Source organism: Wyeomyia smithii, chromosome 3, assembly GCF_029784165.1.
Source record: "Wyeomyia smithii strain HCP4-BCI-WySm-NY-G18 chromosome 3, ASM2978416v1, whole genome shotgun sequence".
In the NCBI taxonomy this organism is placed as follows: Eukaryota; Metazoa; Arthropoda; class Insecta; order Diptera; family Culicidae; genus Wyeomyia; species Wyeomyia smithii.
In genome coordinates this window covers 240425712-240447309 of record NC_073696.1, presented here as the reverse complement: position 1 = coordinate 240447309, position 21598 = coordinate 240425712, and the positions used below count along the sequence as shown (strand labels likewise).

Sequence of the window (21598 nt, the reverse complement as noted above, 5' to 3'; positions counted from 1 at the left end):
GGTGAACGCTTTGTATACAGAGAGCGAATGGCGGCAGCGGCTGAGAGCCGATGAAAATTTCGCACATGTCGAAAGAAAATCAACATGAAAAATCTTCTGAGCGACGGTTCATTTTTTCGCACATGCTTTCTCTACAGACGTTAGTGGCGGTAGACCGGCCGATAACAGTGATTTTTAACATATGGTGTACTGCCGTTATAATCATAGTAGTCCCATGTTCTACACAAACCTTATGCACGCTGGGACAACTTTGCTTGGAACGGCAGGGTAGGAACTATAAGAGAATGAACATGACATGTGGATCTCTAGTTTACTGCTTAGTTTAAACCAGTCTATTTCTAGAGCTTCTCTAGTTCCTTTTTCATTCTGTGCTTAAAGTAGAGACCACTAATTGCTGGTCGGACTTTGTAACAACTGGTAAGAAGAATGTGGGGAAATGAAGCGATAACAGCATAACGAAATTTTACTAGGCAGTACATCGCAGCAGTATCTGAAATTGGCGAGAAGGGTTGTTTGAATAGACCGTTAGCTTTTCGCATTAACGTTTGTATTTTCTACAAAAATATTTATCCATGTTACCGTTTCGTCAGGTTCTATCAACCGGTTGGGTTTTATCCCTTGCTTTCATTTTACTTAGAAAATGAATATAATTGTTCTTCCTTAAGGGGTTATATACCTTTTTGGTCGAGAAAAATGAGGGAAGTTTGAATTTATTTTTAGGTGCATATATGCTATAGCACCATTTCCATTGTATCAAAGTGGTATTTTTCTGAAAGTACAACTTATGAAAAACAAGAAAATACGTTTGATTTTGAGATATACCAATTATTACTGGAGTAATGGCCGTTTCCCCGGAACACTATTTTTTTGCAGAAGCTCGCGGTGATCCTGATAGAGACTCAGCGGGTCAACCGAAATTAAAAAACTCATATTATTTCATTAGTTTAGAAGTGTGCCGGGTCCTTGAACGATCGCTTTTATGAGTATTTTGTTTTCAGTGCAAACGGAAACGTTTTTCCCAATAAATGCACGTTTTGAGCGCCAAAAATTGCATTAAATTTTTTTTTGCGGCAAAATGTAACTGTATGTTTCAAAAAGCGATCGTTCAAGGACCGGCGAATTTAATAACGAAAAATAAAAACAAAGATGAAAGAAATCGGTTCAGTAGTTTTCCCGCAATCAGGATCACGGCAAAGTCATTTTTGGGAAAAAACTATTCCGAGATAATCGCGTGTAAAGTTTCAAGTTTAGCTCATGCGCCCGTGGCGAGGCGCGCTGCAAATCGCTCTCTCATTCTTCCTATTACTCAGATCTTTATGAAAATTTGTGAAAATGTTCTCGAGATGTTGTATTTGAAGATAATGCAATAATTTTTTTTTTCGGTTTTTTGAAACCTAAAAAGGTATATAACCCCTTAACGCTTCAGGTTTTTTCTTTCCCATATTTCGCATGAAACACTATTGTTTTTCAGCCGAAAAGATATTTTAACTCCAATTCATTTGGATTTGGATAAACCTTTGCAAAACACAATGTTTTAAAAAATATATAATAACGGTAACACTAAAATAATGCGAATAGTTTAGGCGTTTTAAACACTAAATTTTCTTTGGCTAACCTTTTTGAAGGTTCCCCCATTGCCAAGGAAATCTCAATATGCTTCATTGTTTTTCTTTTTTACATTGACGAAAAAAAACCAAATATTGACGACAATAGAAGTAGACATGGTGATTAAGGAATATAAGCGGCATTTTATATTCGAGTTCAAAAGCTTGGTTAAGCTCTTAAATTGAATTAAGATAACTGGAGAGTTAAAAAATCCGACTGTTTAGTACACAGGACAATTGCGGGGTTAGGTTGGAAGAAGCACTACAAGTTGATCTCGAATGACGCCCAAGCTTCTCGCGCTCCTTTGTTTCATTTCAACACCCCAATAAAAACTGTATCTCGCGCTTCCAGGATTCAATATTTTTGTTCCTAGTCCTTTAAATTAACCCTCCTACTTTACGTTCAAGTTTTTGCGTACTGACTGACGGAATTTCTTTCAAATATTACTATGAACAATATTTATTTGAATAAAAACCTATTGTATTGATTAACATACTATTCTTGCTTTTTTTCATACACACTAACTTCGGTCAAACTATGTTGAATGCAACCCCTATTCTAAGGTACCTGGTTCAATTAAATTATTTAGGTGTTCTAAAATATGTGATATTTGAATACAGAAACGAAATAATAACTTTACTATGTGATTTGACATGTGTACCACATATTTCAAGCATCATTTTTACACCGCTACAAAAGCTATGTCAACTTGAGTCTGGTTTCGCTTCTGGCATTCGGTATCCTTCAGTATCCTTAACTTGGTCTTATAGTAGCCATTTTTGTTCGGATGCTCAAAATTTAGCCACATCCGAATGTTTTATGAAAGGTACGGCAAGTATTTACAGCGAAATTCGGGAATATCATTTTTTCAAATTGAAATAGTTTAATAACTATCCAAAAACCAATGATTATACTGTACGACTGATTAATTTAAAAAAAGTTTTCACAAAATAAATACTGATTGCTTTACCGGAGAAAACGAGAAGACAGTGCGAAAACAAAAAATGGAAATGACTAAACTTGCTCACGTAATGGAGTTCCTTCTTAGAATAGTTCACATCTAACTAGTTCCATAAAATTCCCGTCCAGCCACGTCCACCGCCCTCTGCACCTGCGAAATTAACAAAGTTACCAGAATGAGGTTAGAACTATATATTTGATTGATCACCTTTGGCCACATTGTTTAGCTTCTGAGTTTCCTCTGGGCTTAGCTTAAGTATTGTGTTTAACACAGGAACCAGACGTGATTTCTCATCACCACTGTTTAAAGTTAAAAACTGTAAAAAACAAACGTTAAATTTGTTTTAAGTTTTAACAATTCAGAGAACCACCTTAAAAATCACATTTTTCAAATATTCAGAATTTTGTACATGCTTCTCCCTTTCAATCGATCGCTCCTGACGACGAACCTCCTCCTTGAGCAGCTCGTTCAACTGCGTCAATTTGGCCAGGTCCTGTTCGGCCTCAGCCAGCAGTGCCGTGAGGTGGCGAACCCTACTTTCATGTTTCTCAAGTTGCTCCTTGGCCAGCCGAAGTTCGAATGTTGGCGAAGTTGAGGTTCGTGGTGGTGAACAATCGTTTACCCCATCGTATACAATTGATGCGTCGTCGAAGGAAGCATTTAGAAGTTCGTCTAGTGGTATCAAATCCCGGTTGGATCGTGATGACCGAAGCGTTTGACTAGAGTTGGAAATTTTACGATTTCGTTGGCTGACAGCCCCGGGAGCGCCTGCATTTTGCGAGCTGGTACTCTCTGAACCTTCGCCTTCTTCACGTTCCATCAAAAGGAGACTGATTTTTTGTTCATCAGAATAATGCTGGCCCCGAGCAACGCTTGCCAAATTATTGTTTAGGCTGTCCCCGCTTGCATCCGGCATATCTCGTGGAGCCGTTCGAATTTGGGTCTGAAGAGCTTCGATTTCTCTGGAGTACTTTTCTTGAAGTTCTTCGAGCTGTTTCTTATAACAGTTTACCAAGGTTTCTGATTGAAGTCTTTGTGTCCTTAGCGCCTCCTGATTGTTGAGGTTGCAACGGCGATTATCCTCGATCAGTGATTCATTATGAAGGCGTGATTCTTCCAAAAGGTCGTGAAGTTCTTTACAACGACTCTGAAGGCGTGTTTTATCGTTTTTCAGCTCTTCACAGGTTTTACTTAACTCTGCAGTCTGCTGAGAAAACTGTTGAAGTTTGTTTTGCGTACGTTCCAAAGTCTGCCTAAGTTTCTGTGTTTCTTCTTCGAGTTCGCGCTCTTTCCCAGTGTCTTTGTTTTGATTCTGTTTAAGAACACTTTGCGCTCGTATCTTATAGCTAGCAAATTCAGTTTTAACGTCCTCAGCTTCCTGCTCCTTGTCAGTAAGCTTTGCCTTTATTTCCTCCAGGTCACTTTCTAAACTGTAGACCTGCTTCAGTAGGTTACCTTTTTCCAACTCTAAAACGGCGCAAATTTTCTCTTTTTCGTTTACCGTTTCGCTAATTTCTGCTCGATTCGATTCTACAATAAGTTTGACTCGTTCGTGTTCAAGCTTCAACTCGGCCAACTCTACATTAACTTCACCACGTTGATGTTCGCTGATGCGTAATTTTTCTTGCTGCACGTCTATATTCTTTTTTAACTCTTGCGAATGAGTTCGCTCCGATAATAAACTTTGCTCCAGCAGCGCCATCTGACTTTTAAGGCTTTTGATAGTTCCTTCCTGAGCATCGATGGTTCCTTCCAAGTCCTGCACTTGAGCCTTTTTTGTTTCCAACTTTTTGTTCAATTCTGCTAACGATTTTTCATATGCCTCCATTTCAAGATTTAAAACGTTTGTTTTTTTCATCATCAATCGGGATTTCTCGACTTCTACTTTCAATTCTTTTTGGGCTTCTAATTCATCGTTAAGTTGTTTCTCCTTAGCTTTAAGCGCAGACATGAGCTTTTGATTTTCTGACTCTATCTCCTTCTTTGCCAAATTAAATGCCTCCTTTTCACGTTTCAAGCTTTGCAGTTGCTCGCGGTAGTCGCGAATGGTTGATTCGAGAGAAGACTTATCTTTCTTATTGCTGCCAATTTCCGAACGAACTTGATTGAAAGTTTCAATTTCTATTTTTTGTTTATCCATGTGTTCTTTGCATTCTTTCAATTCTGTTTCTAAATGCTCCTTCGCTTGTCGTTCACATTCCAACGTATCCAGTAGTTTGTCATACTCAGCCTGTAAAGATTGCAGGTTCTTTCCCAGTCCAAACGATTCCTTATCCTTTTCATACTTCTGCAGCAGCACTGTTTGTTCCGCGACCTTTTTCTTCAATTTCACTGCCAAAGAACGTAGTTTGTTGTATTTTTCCTCAAAGCTGTCGTCTATCTCACGCATTCTGGCCACTTCTTCGGCTCTAGAAATGGTCGAAGTTGACATGGCGTCACTTTGAGCATCAAAATTTCGCTCCCGCTCACGTAAAACAATCAGTTCGCTTTCTTTTTCAGCAGCCAAGTGCTCAGCTTCTTGTAGTTGTTTTCGAAGCTGCTCCACGTCCGGACTTCCTAACTCAGTAAGCTTTCGTTCTAGGGCGGCCTTTTGCGATTCCAGCTCGGAAATTTTCGACAACTGCAAAGAGATGACTCCACCCCGTTCTTTAAGAATTTCATTGATTTCTTTTAACTCCGAGAGCAGTTCACTGTTTTCCAGCTTGACGAGCTCGAACTTCGAATGGACAGTTGCCAAATCTTCTCTGTCATTTGCATTTTGTCGTTCCAAATCAACATGGTTCTCCAATAATCGTTGATTTTCAGCGTGTAGACTGTTGAAGCGATCTTGGAGAGTTTCTAGTGCAACGGAACAATCGGAAAGCTCTTTCTGCAGCTCGGCTTGCTCTTGCATGTACTTTTGAAGCTTTCTGTCATACTCGAGAACTTCCGTTTGAAGTAGTTTGTTGGTAGCATCCAATTCGCTCATATCGTGAAGTTTTTTCTGAATCTCTGAAAGCTCCAATATTTTTTCTTTCAACTCATCCGTCTGTTGAGAGTAACGGGATTGAAGATCATCCATTTCTTTTTGTAACTGAGCCTTTTCTTCGATGATTTGATTAACCCGTAACTCTTGCTGCTCCATTTCATATGTCAACTCGTTAATTCCTCGTAAACCTCCAGCTTCACTCTCTTTCTGTTCTTCCTGACAGCGGGTATGGGCTATTTGCTTCGCCATATCATACTGTGTCTGAATTTCTTCTAGTTTTTTAGTTAATCGATTGTATTCAGTACGCAATTGTTCATTTGCTGCTTTTTCATTCTGAACACATTCCTGTATTTGATCCAGCTCTATTTGCTTTCCACCTAATTCAGACTGCAAATGTTGTTTTTCTTCCAGTGCTTGTTGTAATTTCTGCTCGAGGTCAGAATTGTTAATTAATATTTTATGGTGCATATCCTGCAAATTTGTTAGTTCTGACTGCTTATTCTGACATTCTTCCATTATTTCGGTCAGTTTACTCGATAACGCAACAGTCTGATTTCCATGATTCTGGCATTGCTCTGAAAATGACCCTAATCGTTGTTTTAAACTATCAACCTCGCCCAAAAGTTTTTGATTCTCGATTTCAATTGATTCCTTCGAAGCGCATTGTTGTTTTAGATTGTGATTTTCTTTCTCTAGCGTATGTGTTCGGTTAAATAATGCTTCTGAAGCATTGAGCAGCTCCTTCTGCCATTTTGGAACTTCCTCCGAATACTCTTTAACGGTTTTCAGCAGGATTTTTCTATCGGATTTCAGCAGTAAAATTTTAGCCGATATTTCTTGCACCTTATTTTTATACAGCTTTAACTTGCGAATCAATTTCTCTTCTCTTCCAGATTGAACAGTCTCACTGTTCACTTTAGTCAACTGCTTCTGCTGCAGTTCTATTTTCTGCTTGTCCGTTTCCAGATCTTTTAGCTTATTCTCCATACCAGCTAGATCGTCCAAAAGCTGCTCATTCTCATCCGTTAGTCGCTTTATCTGTCGCTGAAGAGCTTCGTTTGTGTCAGACGACTTCTCCAACCTATCTCTTAATAATGCAGCTCCCTCTAACTCTCGTCTTAGCCCAACTACTACTTTCTCCAATTCATCCACTCTCATGGCAGCCTTTAGTTTTTGATCAGTTAGCGAGTCAACAACTTCCTGCATCGTTTTTAGGCAGTCCTTATCAGCCGCTTTTTGCATCTCGCACTGCGTTAATTGATCTTTCAACTTTTTGTTTTCTTCTTGGCATTCTGTTACCGATTCAAAAATGATTCATTTCGTTATGGTATAATGTAAAAAGTCGACGTAGATTTTTTCTTACCGTCTTTCGCTTGTTTCGCTTTTTGGGCAATGCCGAGCAAACCTCGACATTTCTTAACTAGATCGTCCCGACTGAGGTTATCGAAAGGACCAGCTTTTTTCGTCCCAGCTGGAGCCTAGAATGATGAATTATTTATGTCAAGGATGTTGACATCATCATGAATATTTACCGAGTTTGTAGTTTCACTTTCTTCCATTTTACGAACGGTTTGTGGACACTTTTACGAACAAATCACAATCCGATATATCAAACGTACATACTTTCACTATGAGTTAGGATCAAATGTGCCAATTATTCACTAAAAGTGTTTTAACTTCAGAGGAATAAAAACTTTCACGTATTTTTCTATTAGATCAAACGGGATGACGTTTACTATCATTTTATAGCAGATAGCATTGCACTGCACTGTCAGAATTAGTGATGGGAAATATCGCCCAAAACGTACATCGATAACAATCGATAATTCCGGGGGTTTTATCGATATTATCGATAAGTATCGATAATTTGACAGCTAACGTTTGCGGTAAAAATTTTTTTTTTCAGATGATGAAAAAAAACTATTTCAGATGGTGATGAAAAAGAAACTATGACAGATAATTGAGTTGGATAAATTTCCCATGCAAGGTTATCATGTTAGCTTCCTCGCAAAAAAATATTACGTCCTTGCGTGCGGCCTTCCGGCAGTTAACCGTAACATTTGCCATGGCGGACGAAAACATGCGTGTAGCCATGTTTTTAAGCTCTTTCTCTTTTTTTTTTATTAATTCCTCCTCCGTTTTCGCGACAAAATTGTTGGAATAGATCTTGCGCTTCAAGTTTGCCCAGAAATTCTCGATGGGAAGCAGGTGGGGGACATTGGGCGGATTCACCGACTTCGGTACCACATCGATATTCAGCCGCTCCATCTCCTCCTACGATCGCTTCGAGTAGTTGGCCGACGTCAAATCTGGCCAGAACACCGTGTCTTCACGCTTATGGTATTTCTTGATGAACGACGCAACGTCTGTCAGGCACTTCGTACTATAAATTTCCCCGTTCACGGCCAGCCCGGAGCGAAAGAAGAGTAACTTTGACATCCCTTTCTCGCTGATTGTCAGCCACAGCCGCACCTTCTTGGGGAACTTGGTCTGTGAAATAAACTTTACCTCGGTGCTCACTTCCTTCGTGAGGGAGGTAAAATACGAAGAACCCTGCTAGTCGTTGCCATCCAGGGTGAGACAGGTCTAGTCGTCCATCACCACTGCCACGTCGCGATTCGCCGGGAGAATCGACTTGACCATCTTATTCAACCGCTGTCGCTGCGTCATTGCCTGCAGCTCCGAGACCAGTGGTCGGGACTGCAGCTTCTTGTATTCATGTCCATGTTCTCCAGATACTTTTTCACTGTTTTAGGCCAAGTGCACGCAGCGATTTAGCCACTTTTCCCTCGGTCTTCCTCTTCAGCATCCTTTTGGTTATCAGCAAGCTTCTTGTCACTCAGGGTCGTTGGCCGACCAGAACCGGGTTTTCTTTCGATGCTCTGATCATTGTCCAATAGTGTCAAAATGTTGTAGATGCCAGAACCGGCATACCCGGCGTCCACAAAGTGCCGCACGATGTCTGTTTTTGACGCCATTTTGAAACTCATGAAATCGGGAATTTTTTGTCCATTTTTTTACCGCAAACGTTATTGCGGTTATAGTAACGGCCCAAACAGAATGGATACGTTTGCGTTGCGTTGGCGTCAATTTGACAGTAAATGTATGGGCTAACTGTCAAATTGCCGCAAACGCAGCCGCAACGTATCCATTGTGTTAAGGCCTTGAATGACAAATCTTACGATACTGCGAATGATAATTCAAACTTCCGGACGAGTTAAACAGTTTGTTTTGGAAAGTCTTTGAGTTTTACGCCGGGAGTGCTTTCTACGGAGTAGTTTCAAGCCGAAGTTCATTTTGAAGGTTGTGTAATAAGGGAAATAATTGAAGCAGGCATAATTCTGTCAATTTTTAAATGGCCAAAACTTCACAAAAAATGAATCAATTCAGACAAAACAGGTTTCATTTTACTGGAAAACTGTCCTAGATTCCTAGTATAACTTGAGAACTGGACGTGACCAAGGGTCACTGGAAATGTTTCAGATTTCCGGAGTGTGTGCCAAAGTGTACATTTTTGCAACGCGTAGAACTTTTTCTGACATTCTGTTTCACATAGGTTTATATGTTGTCAATAAATCAGAACTTATTTCAGGTTCAAGTTCAGGTAGCCAAAGATTGAAAATTCGCCAAGGAATCATCGAGGTATGAATTTATTAAGTATGGGTGTTGATTTTGGCGGTTTTTTCCCTGTTGGGTACTAATTTTCTTTGAGCTTGCAGCACTCTAGCAGAATTCAATCGAACATTGTGGGTGTGTAGGTCTTATTAAACCAAGCAACTTTGCAAACTTGCGTTTGAAAATTTATCTGGATTAACATTTAAAAAGGTCAGATTGAAAGTTGAGACCATGATAATTGTTAGTCAAAATTTCGATCATCATGTGACAAATTTCAGGAACTCATTGCTGAAAATTGCACTCTTCAGTTCGTCGGAGCAGTCCCAATTGTTTGCATGCTTTGGTTGGAAAATATTTCAAGAATAAATGTTAACATGTGAACCGTTTTTTGAACCCGTTTGTCCCGTTTTTATCCCGAGAAAATCTGGTCAGCCTACTTCAAAAATATAAAAAAATGAGTTTAAGATCCTACTCTGAAAAAAAAAAAATTTAAAAAACAAAAAATGATTTTAGAAAATATCGGTGATCTCAGATTTTTTTAGATAGTATTTAAGATAGACAATTTAGTTGCCTAAAACGTTCTATGCGTTGCAAAAATGTACACTTTGACACACACTCTTGAAATCCGAAACATTTTCGGTGTAGGATGGTCACACCAAGTTCCCAAGTAATACTAATATAATACTGTTTGCCAGTGGAATGAAACTGGTTATCAAAATTGATTCATTTTTCGTAAAGTTCTGGCCATTTTAAATTCGAGAGAATTTTTTTTATCTCAATTATTTTTTCCACCCCCTGTATAAATCAGGATACTTTTTTTGGCGCAACAATTTCGTTGATTTGGATTTTTAGTTGAACTAAAAATTGTTTGTTGGGTAACAGATACTTTAAACTTAAACAGTTCCAAGTTAAACTAAACATTTACCAGAGAATTACCAATAGACTGCCGCTATGCATGTCCATCATATTATAAGAGTTGGCAAGCCAAAGAAAATGCACTTTATTACAATTTCGTGTCATTGCTTTTTATGAGATGGTGCGAAAAGTTTGGATATTTTTTTAAAGTTCTCCAGTACTGAGTTGTCGAATTCATTTGTTCATAGGAAACTAAAACTTATAAATACCTTTTTAGTTACCATTATTTCTCAGAAACTCAGTGACATCCGGGGGGAACCTTTACACCACCCCCAACAATGCTAAATCTTGTCGAATAGCAACAAATACCCAGCGGCAAAAGCAACTCCTGGGGAAGGGTAGGTGAGGTCTCCTTCCTTGGGTCTCCTCCAGTAACCAGCCGCACTGACTTGTGCTCACCCTTATAATATCGATAATTATCGTTAACGTCAAAAAATTCGCGATAATATCGATGTCGAGCACTTATCGATATTATCGATAAGTATCGATAAGTTTCCCATCACTAGTCAGAATGATGCATGCATGAATGCATGAGGTATCGGCTATTTCGTTTCCGCTATTTCACCGAACAAGATACCATGACTATGTCAAGCCGCTCTTTTTTCGTAACCAAAAAATTTGTCTACATAGAAAAATTCTAGTAATGAGAGCTTCATTTGTATTCGATGTTTTGTAAGTCGATGCTTTCATTATCTTGAACACATCCCTGACACAAATTTCCATACATTTTGTTCGAAGCCGTTTTTGTTTGGCTCTCTGGCTCGATTATACATCAGACAGCTGTCAGTATTTTCTAAACAGTCGAATAAGTTTTGTACATATTATAGTTGGCTCCGTAAAACATTCATTTGTATTGTGCCGTGTCAAACAAATGCTGTGTGAACGAAAAAAAGGTTCGTACATACGATACCAGATGCTTGCTGCAAGTCGCATGCATAAATGCAAAAAGCGAAGAACATTTGTTCCTTCATTGTTTTTCAGTTTGAAACTATTTTGAAAAAAAAAATTCGACATAAGACCACATTTTTAACACTAGCAATACCATCACTGTAGCACATAGACTCACGTGAAAAATGAAATAGAACATCGCACGGTGACGCCACGCATCTGAGTTTGACAGATACTGGTAACTTTGTTTACCTTTGGGCGATGCAGTTTTGTTCTCGATTTAAGCAAAATATTTCAATTCCGACTAAAATGCCTTCTGAACGTTGTGCCCTCTCCTAGGTTGAGGGGCTTGACAGTTTTGAAATTAGTAATATCTGGTTTAAATTCGTGAACTAAAATACTCTTCTCGGTTATGTATTAACAAGATAGATCCAGTCTAATAAGGCCAGATGCTAGTTGCAAAACATCTCAAACGTTCTTTGAAAAGACTTTGATGGGCTTTTCGGTTTTTTTTTGACGTTGACTAACGTCTATATCGAAGTTAGGCCCCTGAATTTGAAAATCTAGTAATTCAACCAGGGAAAACCAGAGAAAAGTGGTCAGGTTTTGAGCGCTTATTTTGCAGTCATCTATAATCAGGTTCTCGAGGTTTTGGCATCAATCGATCAGAAATTCTTTTACGGTTAAATTTATGTAACAAAAACAAACTATTGTTTGAGATATACTATTGAAAAATTGGTAATTAATATCGATTGTCTAAATCATACCGCGCAGCCAATCACTACCTCTCTTCCCAAGCACAGTCGACACTAACGGATACAATCGATCTGACTTTGTTGTTATTGTTGTTGTCATTTTCTGTTTCCGATGTTTATGCTGCTGCTAGCGGAAAAAACCTTGCAAATATGCATCTTTTTGTTGGTGTTAATTTTACGACAGCGGCCGGCGCCCCATCATTCTGATTCCAAAACAGTGACATGCGGACGCTAGGTGATAGCAGCTGAAAGGAGGAAATACAAAAGAGTACCGCTCATCTCGTGCCGGTTTCACCCGTAATGCTGGTGGCTTTAGTAGTAAATGGCTACTGCAAAACACTTAAATGGCTGGAACTCTGGACGGACTAACCAGGAAACTATAATCGGCAACTGGCTCCTTTTGGTGCCTCGAAATTTTGGTACAGAAGCAGCTAGTTGAATTTTCTGTTTTACCAAATGCTGCTGCTAGCGGAAAAAACCTTGCAAGAATGCATGTTTGTGTTGGTGTTAATATTACGACAGCGGCCGGCGCAGCTTTCAAGAAACATTTTTCTCTACCATTCCATCATCTATGTAGCCCCTCCTTCTCTCTAATTATCTGACGAAGCCTTGGTATAAAACGTATCGTTCGAACATTTCACCCCATCAGTTTCATTATTAAGCCGTACCGGATACATACGGACGCTCGGTGTTAGCAGCTAAAAGGAGGAAAAACAAAATAGTACCGGTCATCTCGTGCCGGTTTCACCCGTAATGCTGGTGGTTACTGCAAAATACTAAAATGGCTGGAATTCTGGACGGAAACCAGTAAACAAGAAATCGGTAACTGGCACCTTTTGGTGCCTCGCAGTTTTATAATAGAAGCGGTTAGTTGAATTTAATGTTTTACAATTGCTGCTGCTAGCGGAAAAAAACCTTTCAAAAATGCATGTTTGTGTTGATGTTAATTCCACGACAGCGCTAGGTGTTAGCAGCTGAAAGGAGGAAAAACAAAATAGTACCGGTCATCTCGTGCCGGTTCCACCCGTAATGCTGGTGGCTACTGCAAAATACTAAAATGGCTGGAATTCTGGACGGAAACCAGTAAACAAGAAATCGGCAACTGGCACCTTTTGGTGCCTCGCAGTTTTATAATAGAAGCGGTTAGTTGAATTTTATGTTTTACAATTGCTGCTGCTAGCGGAAAAAAACCTTGCAAAAATGCATGTTTGTGTTGATGTTAATTTCACGACAGCGCTAGGTGTTAGCAGCTGAAAGGAGGAAAGACAAAATAGTACCGGTCATCTCATGCCGGTTTCTCCCGTTATGCTGGTGGCTGTTGGTAATAAATAGCTGGTGCAATATACTAAAATGGCTGGAATTCTGGACGGACTAACCAAAAAACAATATAATCGACAACTGGCACCTTTTGGTGCCTCGAAATTTTGGTACAGAAGCGGCTAATTGAATTTTCTGTTTTACCAAATGCTGCTGCTAGCGGAAAAAACCTTACAAAAATGCATGTTTGTGTTGGTGTTAATATTACGACAGCGGCCGGCGCAGCTTTCAAGAAACATTTGTCTCTACCATTCCATCATCTATGTAGCCCCTCCTTCTCTCTAATTATCTGACGAAGCCTTGGTATAAAACGTATCGTTCGAACATTTCACCCCATCAGATTCATTATTAAACCGTACCGGATACATACGGACGCTCGGTGTTAGCAGCTAAAAGGAGGAAAAACAAAATAGTACCGGTCATCTCGTGCCGGTTTCACCCGTAATGCTGGTGGCTACTGCAAAATACTAAAATGGCTGGAATTCTGGACGGAAACCAGTAAACAAGAAATCGGCAACTGGCACCTTTTGGTGCCTCGCAGTTTTATAATAGAAGCGGTTAGTTGAATTTTATGTTTTACAATTGCTGCTGCTAGCGGAAAAAAACCTTGCAAAAATGCATGTTTGTGTTGATGTTAATTTCACGACAGCGCTAGGTGCTAGCAGCTGAAAGAAGGAAAGACAAAATAGTACCGGTCATCTCGTGCCGGTTCCGCCCGTTATGCTGGTGGCTGTTAGTAATAAATGGCTACTGCAAAATACTAAAATGGCTGGAATTCTGGACGGACTAACCAGTAAACAAGAATAATTGGCAACTGGCACCTTTTGGTGCCTCGAAGTTTTGTAAAAGAAGCGTTGCAATTCCCTCTACTATTTGGTTCAATGGAATATAAGAATACGGTAGTCATCGTCATGCGGTCGTGTCTTGAATACCACCCTTCTACTATTTTTTTTATTCTCGTTTATTTTCCGTCGGTCTATTTCCGCCACTGTTGTGGCCAATTACCGACGCCCAGGGAGGCGACTCCACACCCAGGTCCCTAACTCACGACCCGTTTATTAACGGACCGGCGCCAACGGCTTTACTTCCTCATGCGATGGAAGGCGTGATCCCAGAGATTTTTCGCCTCAGAAAATCTCCCGGTGTCGGCTAGGATTGAATCTAGACCAGTTGGGTTGGTAATAACAACCATCGACACCTATGTCGGCGGTGGGATACGAACCCAGGCGTCGAGCGTGGTTGGCGGAGACGTTACCAACCACACTAGGCCCCCGCTCTGGGCTTTTCGGTTGTAATCAAAATAAAGAAGCAATAAAACTTAACCTAATACTGCATACAGCATGACCATAAAAAAAAAAGTAAAACAATTTTAAAAGTCTATAAAGCTCATCAGAATCTTTCATTGCAACGGCCGTAATAAGACGAAGTTAATGATAATGATTGGGTGGAATGTTTGAATCATTTAACAATTTGATAAAAGGTCAGAGTGATTGATCTCGTCTTTTACGGATTAAGCAGTTTTAATTGACTATTGTGACAACTAAGACATGCTTTCTACTGAGGTGCCGAGAGGGCTCCGAGTTGGATGTGTGCGCGGTCGTGGTTCAGACTTATTTACATTAATTTTTATTGTTCAAACCAAATTATTAATCCAGTTTCCTTTCCTTTTCTTTCCTTTTTTTTAAATGCGAGAAAAATCAAGAATTAGAGCAAACGAAGAATCAAGCAATTACCCTGAGGAATACAAACAAACAAAGGTCAATGGAAGAGTGATTAAAGCACGGGAATGGCATCGCTGTCAGCTACCATACATTTGACGCGTTACCAACATCACTGGCACTGGCACCCGAAAAATGGGCAGTTTACCCTTATCTTATGTTGATTCGGGTAAACCGGCTAAATGTTGACTGCAATTATTAATAGCATATCAGACAGTTTTGAGCAATTTCTTAAGGTTTTCACATGGTATGTGATATTCTAAGTGATATTTAGTACATTAATTGTGTCCCAAAGCAAAGTGAAGCAAACTGTGACAGCAGAAAAAGTAGTTTTGGAACAAACGGTACAGAAATAGATGTTCGTAACGCTTGAAGGCACCACTCCCTTGGATTAAAGGTAACAAACATAAAAGGGGGTAAGTAAAGGATTAAGGCACAGCAGGTATGTAAAAAAAGCAAATTACTATTACTATTGTTATAACTATTTATCAAATGTTTCATCTGACAAGAGTTTTAATGAATAAAAAAATTTGAATATATGTGCGGTTGCGAGGGGTTGCCTTGAGAAGCCCTGGACGCAGACCGGCATACGGGCAAATATTACATACATATATTACAAATGGACGAAATTTGTCAACATCAACCACAGTTACAACTAATCTTTTTTTTTCATGCACCTTTCTGCAACTACTATCACTGTTCTCTTCGACTATCCGCTATATTCAACCTTGTCTTACTATACGGTATTCCAACGCAGAATTTATTTGACCTCTCGGGTTACTATGCTGCGATGCCAAATCTAATCTCTCCACTGGTACAGCATGGAAAGTGTTTAAGCACTGGAGACTTGGCCCTGCGGCCCCCTTCTGCACCCGAAAATGAAACGAAATGAAAATGACTAAAATGCCTTCTGAACGTTGTGAGGGAGGTGCCAGTACTCTAAGAACTTTTATAAATTGAGTTACCATTACGCACACGAGTACTTCACCAGAAAAAAAACATAAGGTCTAAAACGTGAACAAAGTTACCAGAATCTGTCGAAGAAGTGAGGTTAAAAAAATTCGATGCGATGGTCTATTGTGACAGCTGATCCTTACGAATCCGTAAAACTTTGAGAGTTGACAATGAATGACAAAAGTGTCAATAGTCATGCACAGTTATAATAAGTAATAACCGAAAGTCGTATCTGCGTACGATTTAAGCAATATTCAATTATTTGTAGTAGAATTAGGATTTAATAAACGGTACAGAAATAGATGTTCGTTACGCCAGAAAGCTACCTTGCCAGCCCCTTGGTTAATTTACTCAAGGCTGTTATTTTACTATAAAATCTTACTCGGCAAAACACGACAAAATATCCGTGAAAGAAACACCAAACCAAATTGCTGTCCGTACCATTACCAACACTACTGTGCAGTTTGTCAAAACAATCAAAACAAGGTCAGATTTGCCGGTTATTAGTGTTATATGGAATTTATTTTGTTCAAAAAAAAATGAATTTATCTTTCGCGACTACCACACAATAGATCTCAGCATGTTTAGCACTCATGATCAATTACGAAAGCGAACGCCAAAGGAAGGTATAGATCGACGAGAGTATATATCATTGCTGGTGGATGAATATTACGAAACACAGAGTCTAGGTAAGTATTACAAACATATAAGACATCATGCAATAAATAATGGTGCATTTCTTTCCAGAAGCACAACAGCAGGTGACGGCTAATTTGGCAAACTTTGCGTACGACCCTATCAATTGGAATTTTTTGAAGCAAGCCAAAGCTCATGAATTGTTCGTGGAAATTTTAACCCATTCTATTGATCCGCTATTGCTGCTTCATGCAGCGGCAGGAATTTGCAATTTATGCTTAGACGTCCACGTCGCGGAATATATCGTACGAGGTGCCACCATACAACAAATCCAAACTTTGATAGCAAAATACAGGAAAAGTAATGAATTGTTAGGCCATCTCCTAACAACTTTGATTTACGTGAAAGGAAATACTCTGGAAAGTGACTTTCTCAAATTATTAGAAACTCTGAAAAACGGGAACAATCGAAAAATATCCAACTTGGTAGAAGTCTTATTGCAGAATCATGCTGTTGCAACAAATCAGACAGTTTTGCAGCAGGAAGTTGCCAGCAACCGGACAAATCCTAGCAATGCGTAAAACTTTTCAGCAGCAGGATTTGGTCAGATTTGCGGAATTTACAGCTGATAGTAATCCTATTCATCAACAGCAAAACACTCGCCAAAGTTTTGTAAACGGTGCTTTACTGAATGCAGTCACAGCAGGAATTATTGGCAATGCTTTTCCCGGATATGTGGTAACCTCGCAGCAATTTCGCTTCCCGAATCGATGCAGACTGGATGAGGAAATTTTGTTCCAGGTTAAAGTTGAAGATACTAGGAAAATTGTCGGACTTTCTTACAAGTGTGTTCAGACTGGTCAGATTGTTTTCGAAGGTACGGCAAAACTGTTTGCTGTTAAATTATTATAGCTTACCGACATTAAAGTTTTGTAATATGTAAGCAAAAAAAAAAAAACGTTCGTCTGACATTCATTACTTTTGATGACACAATATGCTTGAACAAAACTTGACCCTGGTTTTGAAACTGAAAAGCAACATCATGAAATGAAATGTTGTCATAAACATTGACCGTCACAAATCAACAAACAATTACTTTCCGTAAAGAAAACGAACAAAACCACTTGCGTTTTCGTCAGAATGATTTAGTCTTATCCCTCTAACAATATGGTTCACCGGGTTCGCGCCGTGGTCATTATCATTAAGCTATCATGCTTGTTGAGCTGTTGCTTACTGATCAACAGTCAGAAAGTTCGTCTACGAAAAGCTAAACAAGCTGAACTGGAGGGCAACGTGGTGATGCCAAAGTCAACGGAAGTCGTACCCTGCTCTTGTGCTATCTTTCTAACCGGTCAGTTCAACAAGCAAAACCGTACGGAACCACCTCGAGGAAACCCAGCAATCCAGCTGGAGCTAATGCAAAGTTACCCCTGCAATAGCGCAGGCAATAAACAATGCTCAAACCGGTGCCTGGATGCCATCCTCAAACATTTACCGAATTCTCCGGCATTAATATGCGGCACAATCGATCGGGATTGCTTCCGAGAGCGTGCTTACTTGTTCTATCAGAACTGTTCCCCACGCTGGGTCAACACCAATTTCTCGGCAGGACGAGAATTTTGCTGTCAAAACGACCGACCCATTCGGTGTACGAAAATGGCCGCTCTCATTCGAAGGACTCTGTTGGCAAGCAACTCTACCAACACCGCGAACGACGAACGCCTCGATCCAACGACAGAATAAAGAACTGTGATATTTACCGTACATAAACTGGGTCGGGATTAGTACTTCCGAAACTCCGCCTATATTGTGTAGTTCCTTCAGTAAAAATTAAACAGTAAAGAAAGTGTTTACTCTCATTTGGAATTTTCCAAAAGCAGGTTTAGAACTGAATCATCTGTCCCTTTCGCTTCTTGTCACCGCCCAACTCGAAGTGTTTGCATCGTTTCAACGGGGTTTGCTTGCGGTATTTGCACTCAACGCATTCCATACGCAGAACAATTTTCTTGGTGGTCTTGGCCTAAAAAAATGTTTTAATCAACAAACATCATCTTAAAAGAACATTTTATATCACCACTCACCTTCTTTCTGAAGATAGGCTTGGTTTGACCACCAAAACCTTTTTGTTTACGGTCGTAACGCCGACGACCTTGCGAAGCCTGTCGTTCCTTCGACTTCTTGTATTGCGTTACCTTGTGGACGCGGTGCACTTTGCACTTCTTACAATACGTACGGCGCTGCTTCGGAACGTTAACCTACGAGTCAAACAAAATCGATCATTATTCCAACCATAACCTCGACTTCAATTGCCATCTAAGTTAATAAAAACAAAAAAATGTTAACATGGTATAGCACTAATGTATACCAATTATCTTGTTTTCCTCATAAAATGCCGTCATTTTAACTGTTTACTGCTATTGCACTAGTTTTATACGAGAAAACAACTCCAAATTTCCTCAAACGTACCATTTTCGATGTTCTCGTTGATTCAGTCACAAACGAAAAGAGAGCGCAGGAAATGGCAACTGTCAAACAAAGCAAATGTCAGTAGTGACAGCATCCGGTTGTTCAATTGACAAGAAAATTTCCGCCTGGTAAAGCGCTGTAATCTATGGTGGTGCACTCTGGTGGCGAGCATTACGAACATACTGCTGATGGAATTATTTCTGGGTCGTCAGTAAGGGTCTTGCATCGGGGAGTGAAATTTACTAATAACAGATTTCTCTGTTGAAAAGAAATTTGTCATCAGATAGGAATTCGATACCTTTTATCTTCTGCCTTCGCCAAAAACCATTTTTCATTCTTTGAAATCACCCAAAGTCTAAGAGTGTTAGGGGCCGTTCAATAATTACGTAAGCATATTTTTCCACTTTTTCGATCCCCCCCCCTTCCCCCCATTGTAAGACATCGTAAGATTTTTTGCTACACCTCCCCCCCTCCCCCATAGTAAGATCTTACTGCCAGCATGTTTAGTTTTTTTTAAATTTAGTTTTATCATTATGAAGCAAGCATCGTACTTCGTTTCCTCTTCTGTCCTTCATTCGAGTAATTCCGTAATTTCCTTCCATGAATTTTACCGTCCACGCTTTCATGAACATGGGTATTTGAACAGCTGCAATAACAATATTTTTCTTATGTAAGATAATCAATTCTCCCCCTCCCACCCCTGTAAGATAGCGTAAGAAATTGCATACCCCCCTCCCTCCATATTTGCTTACGTAAATATTGAACGGCCCCTTACTGGTATGAAATGCACATAAAATTTGACAACAAGGCAAAAAGTGAAGATTTTTTTTTGTAAATATGAATTCATGATCTTTCATCAAGGTGTTATGAAACACAAAATTAAGAACATATACCGTAAGAAGCATATCTTCCGAAATATTGAGCAGTGTGACTTGTTACAAAAAAAAAAAAAAACAACGAAAATAAAAGTCAGCTCTTTTTTATTGCGCCAGGCGCCTTTTTATTTTTGCGCCCACTAAGCAATAATAAAAATATATTTCCCTTCAAATATCTTTTTTCTCATTTTTTTATGACAAACCAAAGTGTATACAAACCGAAAGATAGCAAAACTCCTACTTCTATTGAACCATTCTCTTAATTACCATTTACATACTGATCAAAATGGTAAAAATCATGACCCTCTCATTATTATTTTCCAATAAAAGACACAATTTCATTGACCTTTCGTCAAAAGACGATGTGCCCTTCGCGCTTCGCATTATTATTATAAATTTACTGAGATTTGCAGTTATAAAAACGACCAATGGTAAGATGCAAATTTTTCATCTCCTTAGCATTGTTGGCTCATTAAAATCATGATCCATAATTGCGCACAGGCATATCTTTTTCCGCGCTCCTGCCTTTGGATATGACACAAGCATCACACACGGAGGCACCACAGGCTGGGTGAGACTACTTAAACGATAATGGCGATCACACGCGGCGACCTCCGCAGAAGTGCCGCTATCCGGCGAGGTCATCTTACGGAACCCGATGCCAACCAAGGGATTCCTTTCGCTCTCGGGACTTTAATTGTGACTATTACGAGTAAGTTGAGTTCATTTACTGATTCGTATATGGATTTAAATCGGACCCTCTTAAGCCATACGATAACGTGTCGGGCCGGCCAGTGTATGGCACATAGAGAGGATAAACTGAGACAACTATCACTTTTTTTGTACGGTTGATTGGGATGTTTCCAAGCACTTGAATCCTCTCGCATCAGATTTAGCTAAGGCCAATGAACCGACGAGAATCCCTTCTTGGGCTCCACTGCAGACCAACTCTAGCCGACTCTGTTTCCAGCGTTGGTAATTTTTTCTCCTCGCATGCACCCGAAGTCAGAGAAGGAGAACTTACCGAAAACAAAACAAGCGGAATATTAATCGGTCAATCACACATACCTGGTATGTTTTGCTATTGAAGCCTCTACACTGTACATCCGATTAAGTTCAGCCACACCACGCAGGAGCAGCCACATTCATTGTAGGCTATAAACTGTTTTGGCTTTTAGAGGTTTTATCCGGAAGCTTTCGTATCCGTTCGCGGTGCATGTTGACAGGTCCATTCAAATTCTAATTTAAATATTTGAATGAAACGGGAACGGTTTACTAAAGCTGAATTACTAGTCTTATCAAGATAAATATGAAATGCGAACAATAGTTGAATAACTACAGTTGTTACTCAAGGGGTGATATTCCTTTTTAGTTTTATAAAAAAAATTATTGCATTATCTTTAAGTACAACTTCTTGAGTACATTTTCATAAATTTTCCTCAAGATCTGAGCAACAGGAAGAAAGTTAGAGCGATTTGAAACGCGCCTCGTCATCAAAACAGCAAAACTTGGAACTTTATACGTGTTCATCTTGGAATGGTGTTTCGGAGCCATCCACATACCACGTGGACAGATTTTTAACGATTTTGACCCCCCCTCCCCCTCCGTGGACAAGTGCCCATATGAATTCTAAAAATTTTGTATGGACCGTGGACATTCAACATACCCTCCCAAAGCTGTCCACGTGGTATGTGGATGGCCCCTTCTCGAAAAATGCCGGGTTTATGATTGCGGTAAAATTATCGTTTTTTTTAAATGTTCGTTATTAAATTCCCCGGTCGTTGAACAATCGTTTTTTGATTTGGATGAAGGAAAAAGAAATTGTTTTTTTATACAACAAAGTTAAACAGCACTTAAAACATGTTTTTTTTTCGGGAAAAACGTTCCCGTTTGCACCGAAAATAAAATACTTATGAATATGATCG

At 39.5% G+C, this 21598-nt stretch overlaps 4 protein-coding genes across 5 annotated transcripts; 2 read left to right on the top strand and 2 right to left on the bottom strand.

Annotated features, from left to right (window-relative positions):
* Window positions 1-2063: 2063 nt before the first annotated feature.
* Window positions 2064-7279, bottom strand: LOC129731581 (GRIP and coiled-coil domain-containing protein 2). Of its 2 annotated transcripts, none has more exons than XM_055691685.1 (5): window positions 7067-7279; window positions 6898-7012; window positions 2937-6826; window positions 2774-2882; window positions 2064-2716 (listed from the first exon to the last, which is right to left on the bottom strand). In XM_055691685.1, the coding sequence occupies exons 1-5, from the start codon at window positions 7091-7093 to the stop codon at window positions 2670-2672; spliced, it is 4188 nt and encodes a 1395-aa protein (XP_055547660.1). In that variant the 5' UTR covers window positions 7094-7279; the 3' UTR covers window positions 2064-2669. The 2 variants fall into 2 exon arrangements, with proteins under 2 accessions (XP_055547660.1, XP_055547661.1); XM_055691686.1 differs by having other exon boundaries at window positions 2064-2710.
* Window positions 7280-16092: 8813 nt separating this feature from the next.
* LOC129731587 (uncharacterized) lies at window positions 16093-17279 on the top strand. Its single transcript, XM_055691693.1, is given in 3 exon segments — window positions 16093-16385; window positions 16444-16903; window positions 16905-17279. Coding segments are annotated over 3 exon segments (909 nt in total). The 5' UTR covers window positions 16093-16276; the 3' UTR covers window positions 17245-17279.
* A 96-nt stretch (window positions 17280-17375) lies between these two features.
* LOC129731585 (follicle cell protein 3C-1) lies at window positions 17376-18121 on the top strand. The gene has a single exon (XM_055691691.1). It carries the CDS (start codon window positions 17500-17502, stop codon window positions 18073-18075), a length of 576 nt encoding a protein of 191 aa, XP_055547666.1. The 5' UTR covers window positions 17376-17499; the 3' UTR covers window positions 18076-18121.
* LOC129731586 (60S ribosomal protein L44) lies at window positions 18114-18897 on the bottom strand. The gene is made up of 3 exons (XM_055691692.1): window positions 18799-18897; window positions 18414-18587; window positions 18114-18352 (listed from the first exon to the last, which is right to left on the bottom strand). Exons 1-3 carry the CDS (start codon window positions 18799-18801, stop codon window positions 18215-18217), a joined length of 315 nt encoding a protein of 104 aa, XP_055547667.1. The 5' UTR covers window positions 18802-18897; the 3' UTR covers window positions 18114-18214.
* Between the last annotated feature and the right edge of the window lie 2701 nt (window positions 18898-21598).

Coding starts and splice junctions, on each gene's coding strand:
- LOC129731586 (XM_055691692.1), bottom strand. Junction 18,353..18,413: donor AGCCTATCTTCAGAAAGAAG/GTGAGTGGTGAT, acceptor ACATTTTTTTAG/GCCAAGACCACCAAGAAAAT.
- LOC129731581 (XM_055691685.1), bottom strand. CDS start 7,093: ATGGAAGAAAGTGAAACTACAAACTCG. Junction 2,883..2,936: donor TGAAAAATGTGATTTTTAAG/GTGGTTCTCTGA, acceptor TGTTTTTTACAG/TTTTTAACTTTAAACAGTGG. Junction 2,717..2,773: donor GCTAAACAATGTGGCCAAAG/GTGATCAATCAA, acceptor TTAATTTCGCAG/GTGCAGAGGGCGGTGGACGT.
- LOC129731585 (XM_055691691.1), top strand. CDS start 17,500: ATGGTTCACCGGGTTCGCGCCGTGGTCATTATCATTAAGCTATCATGC.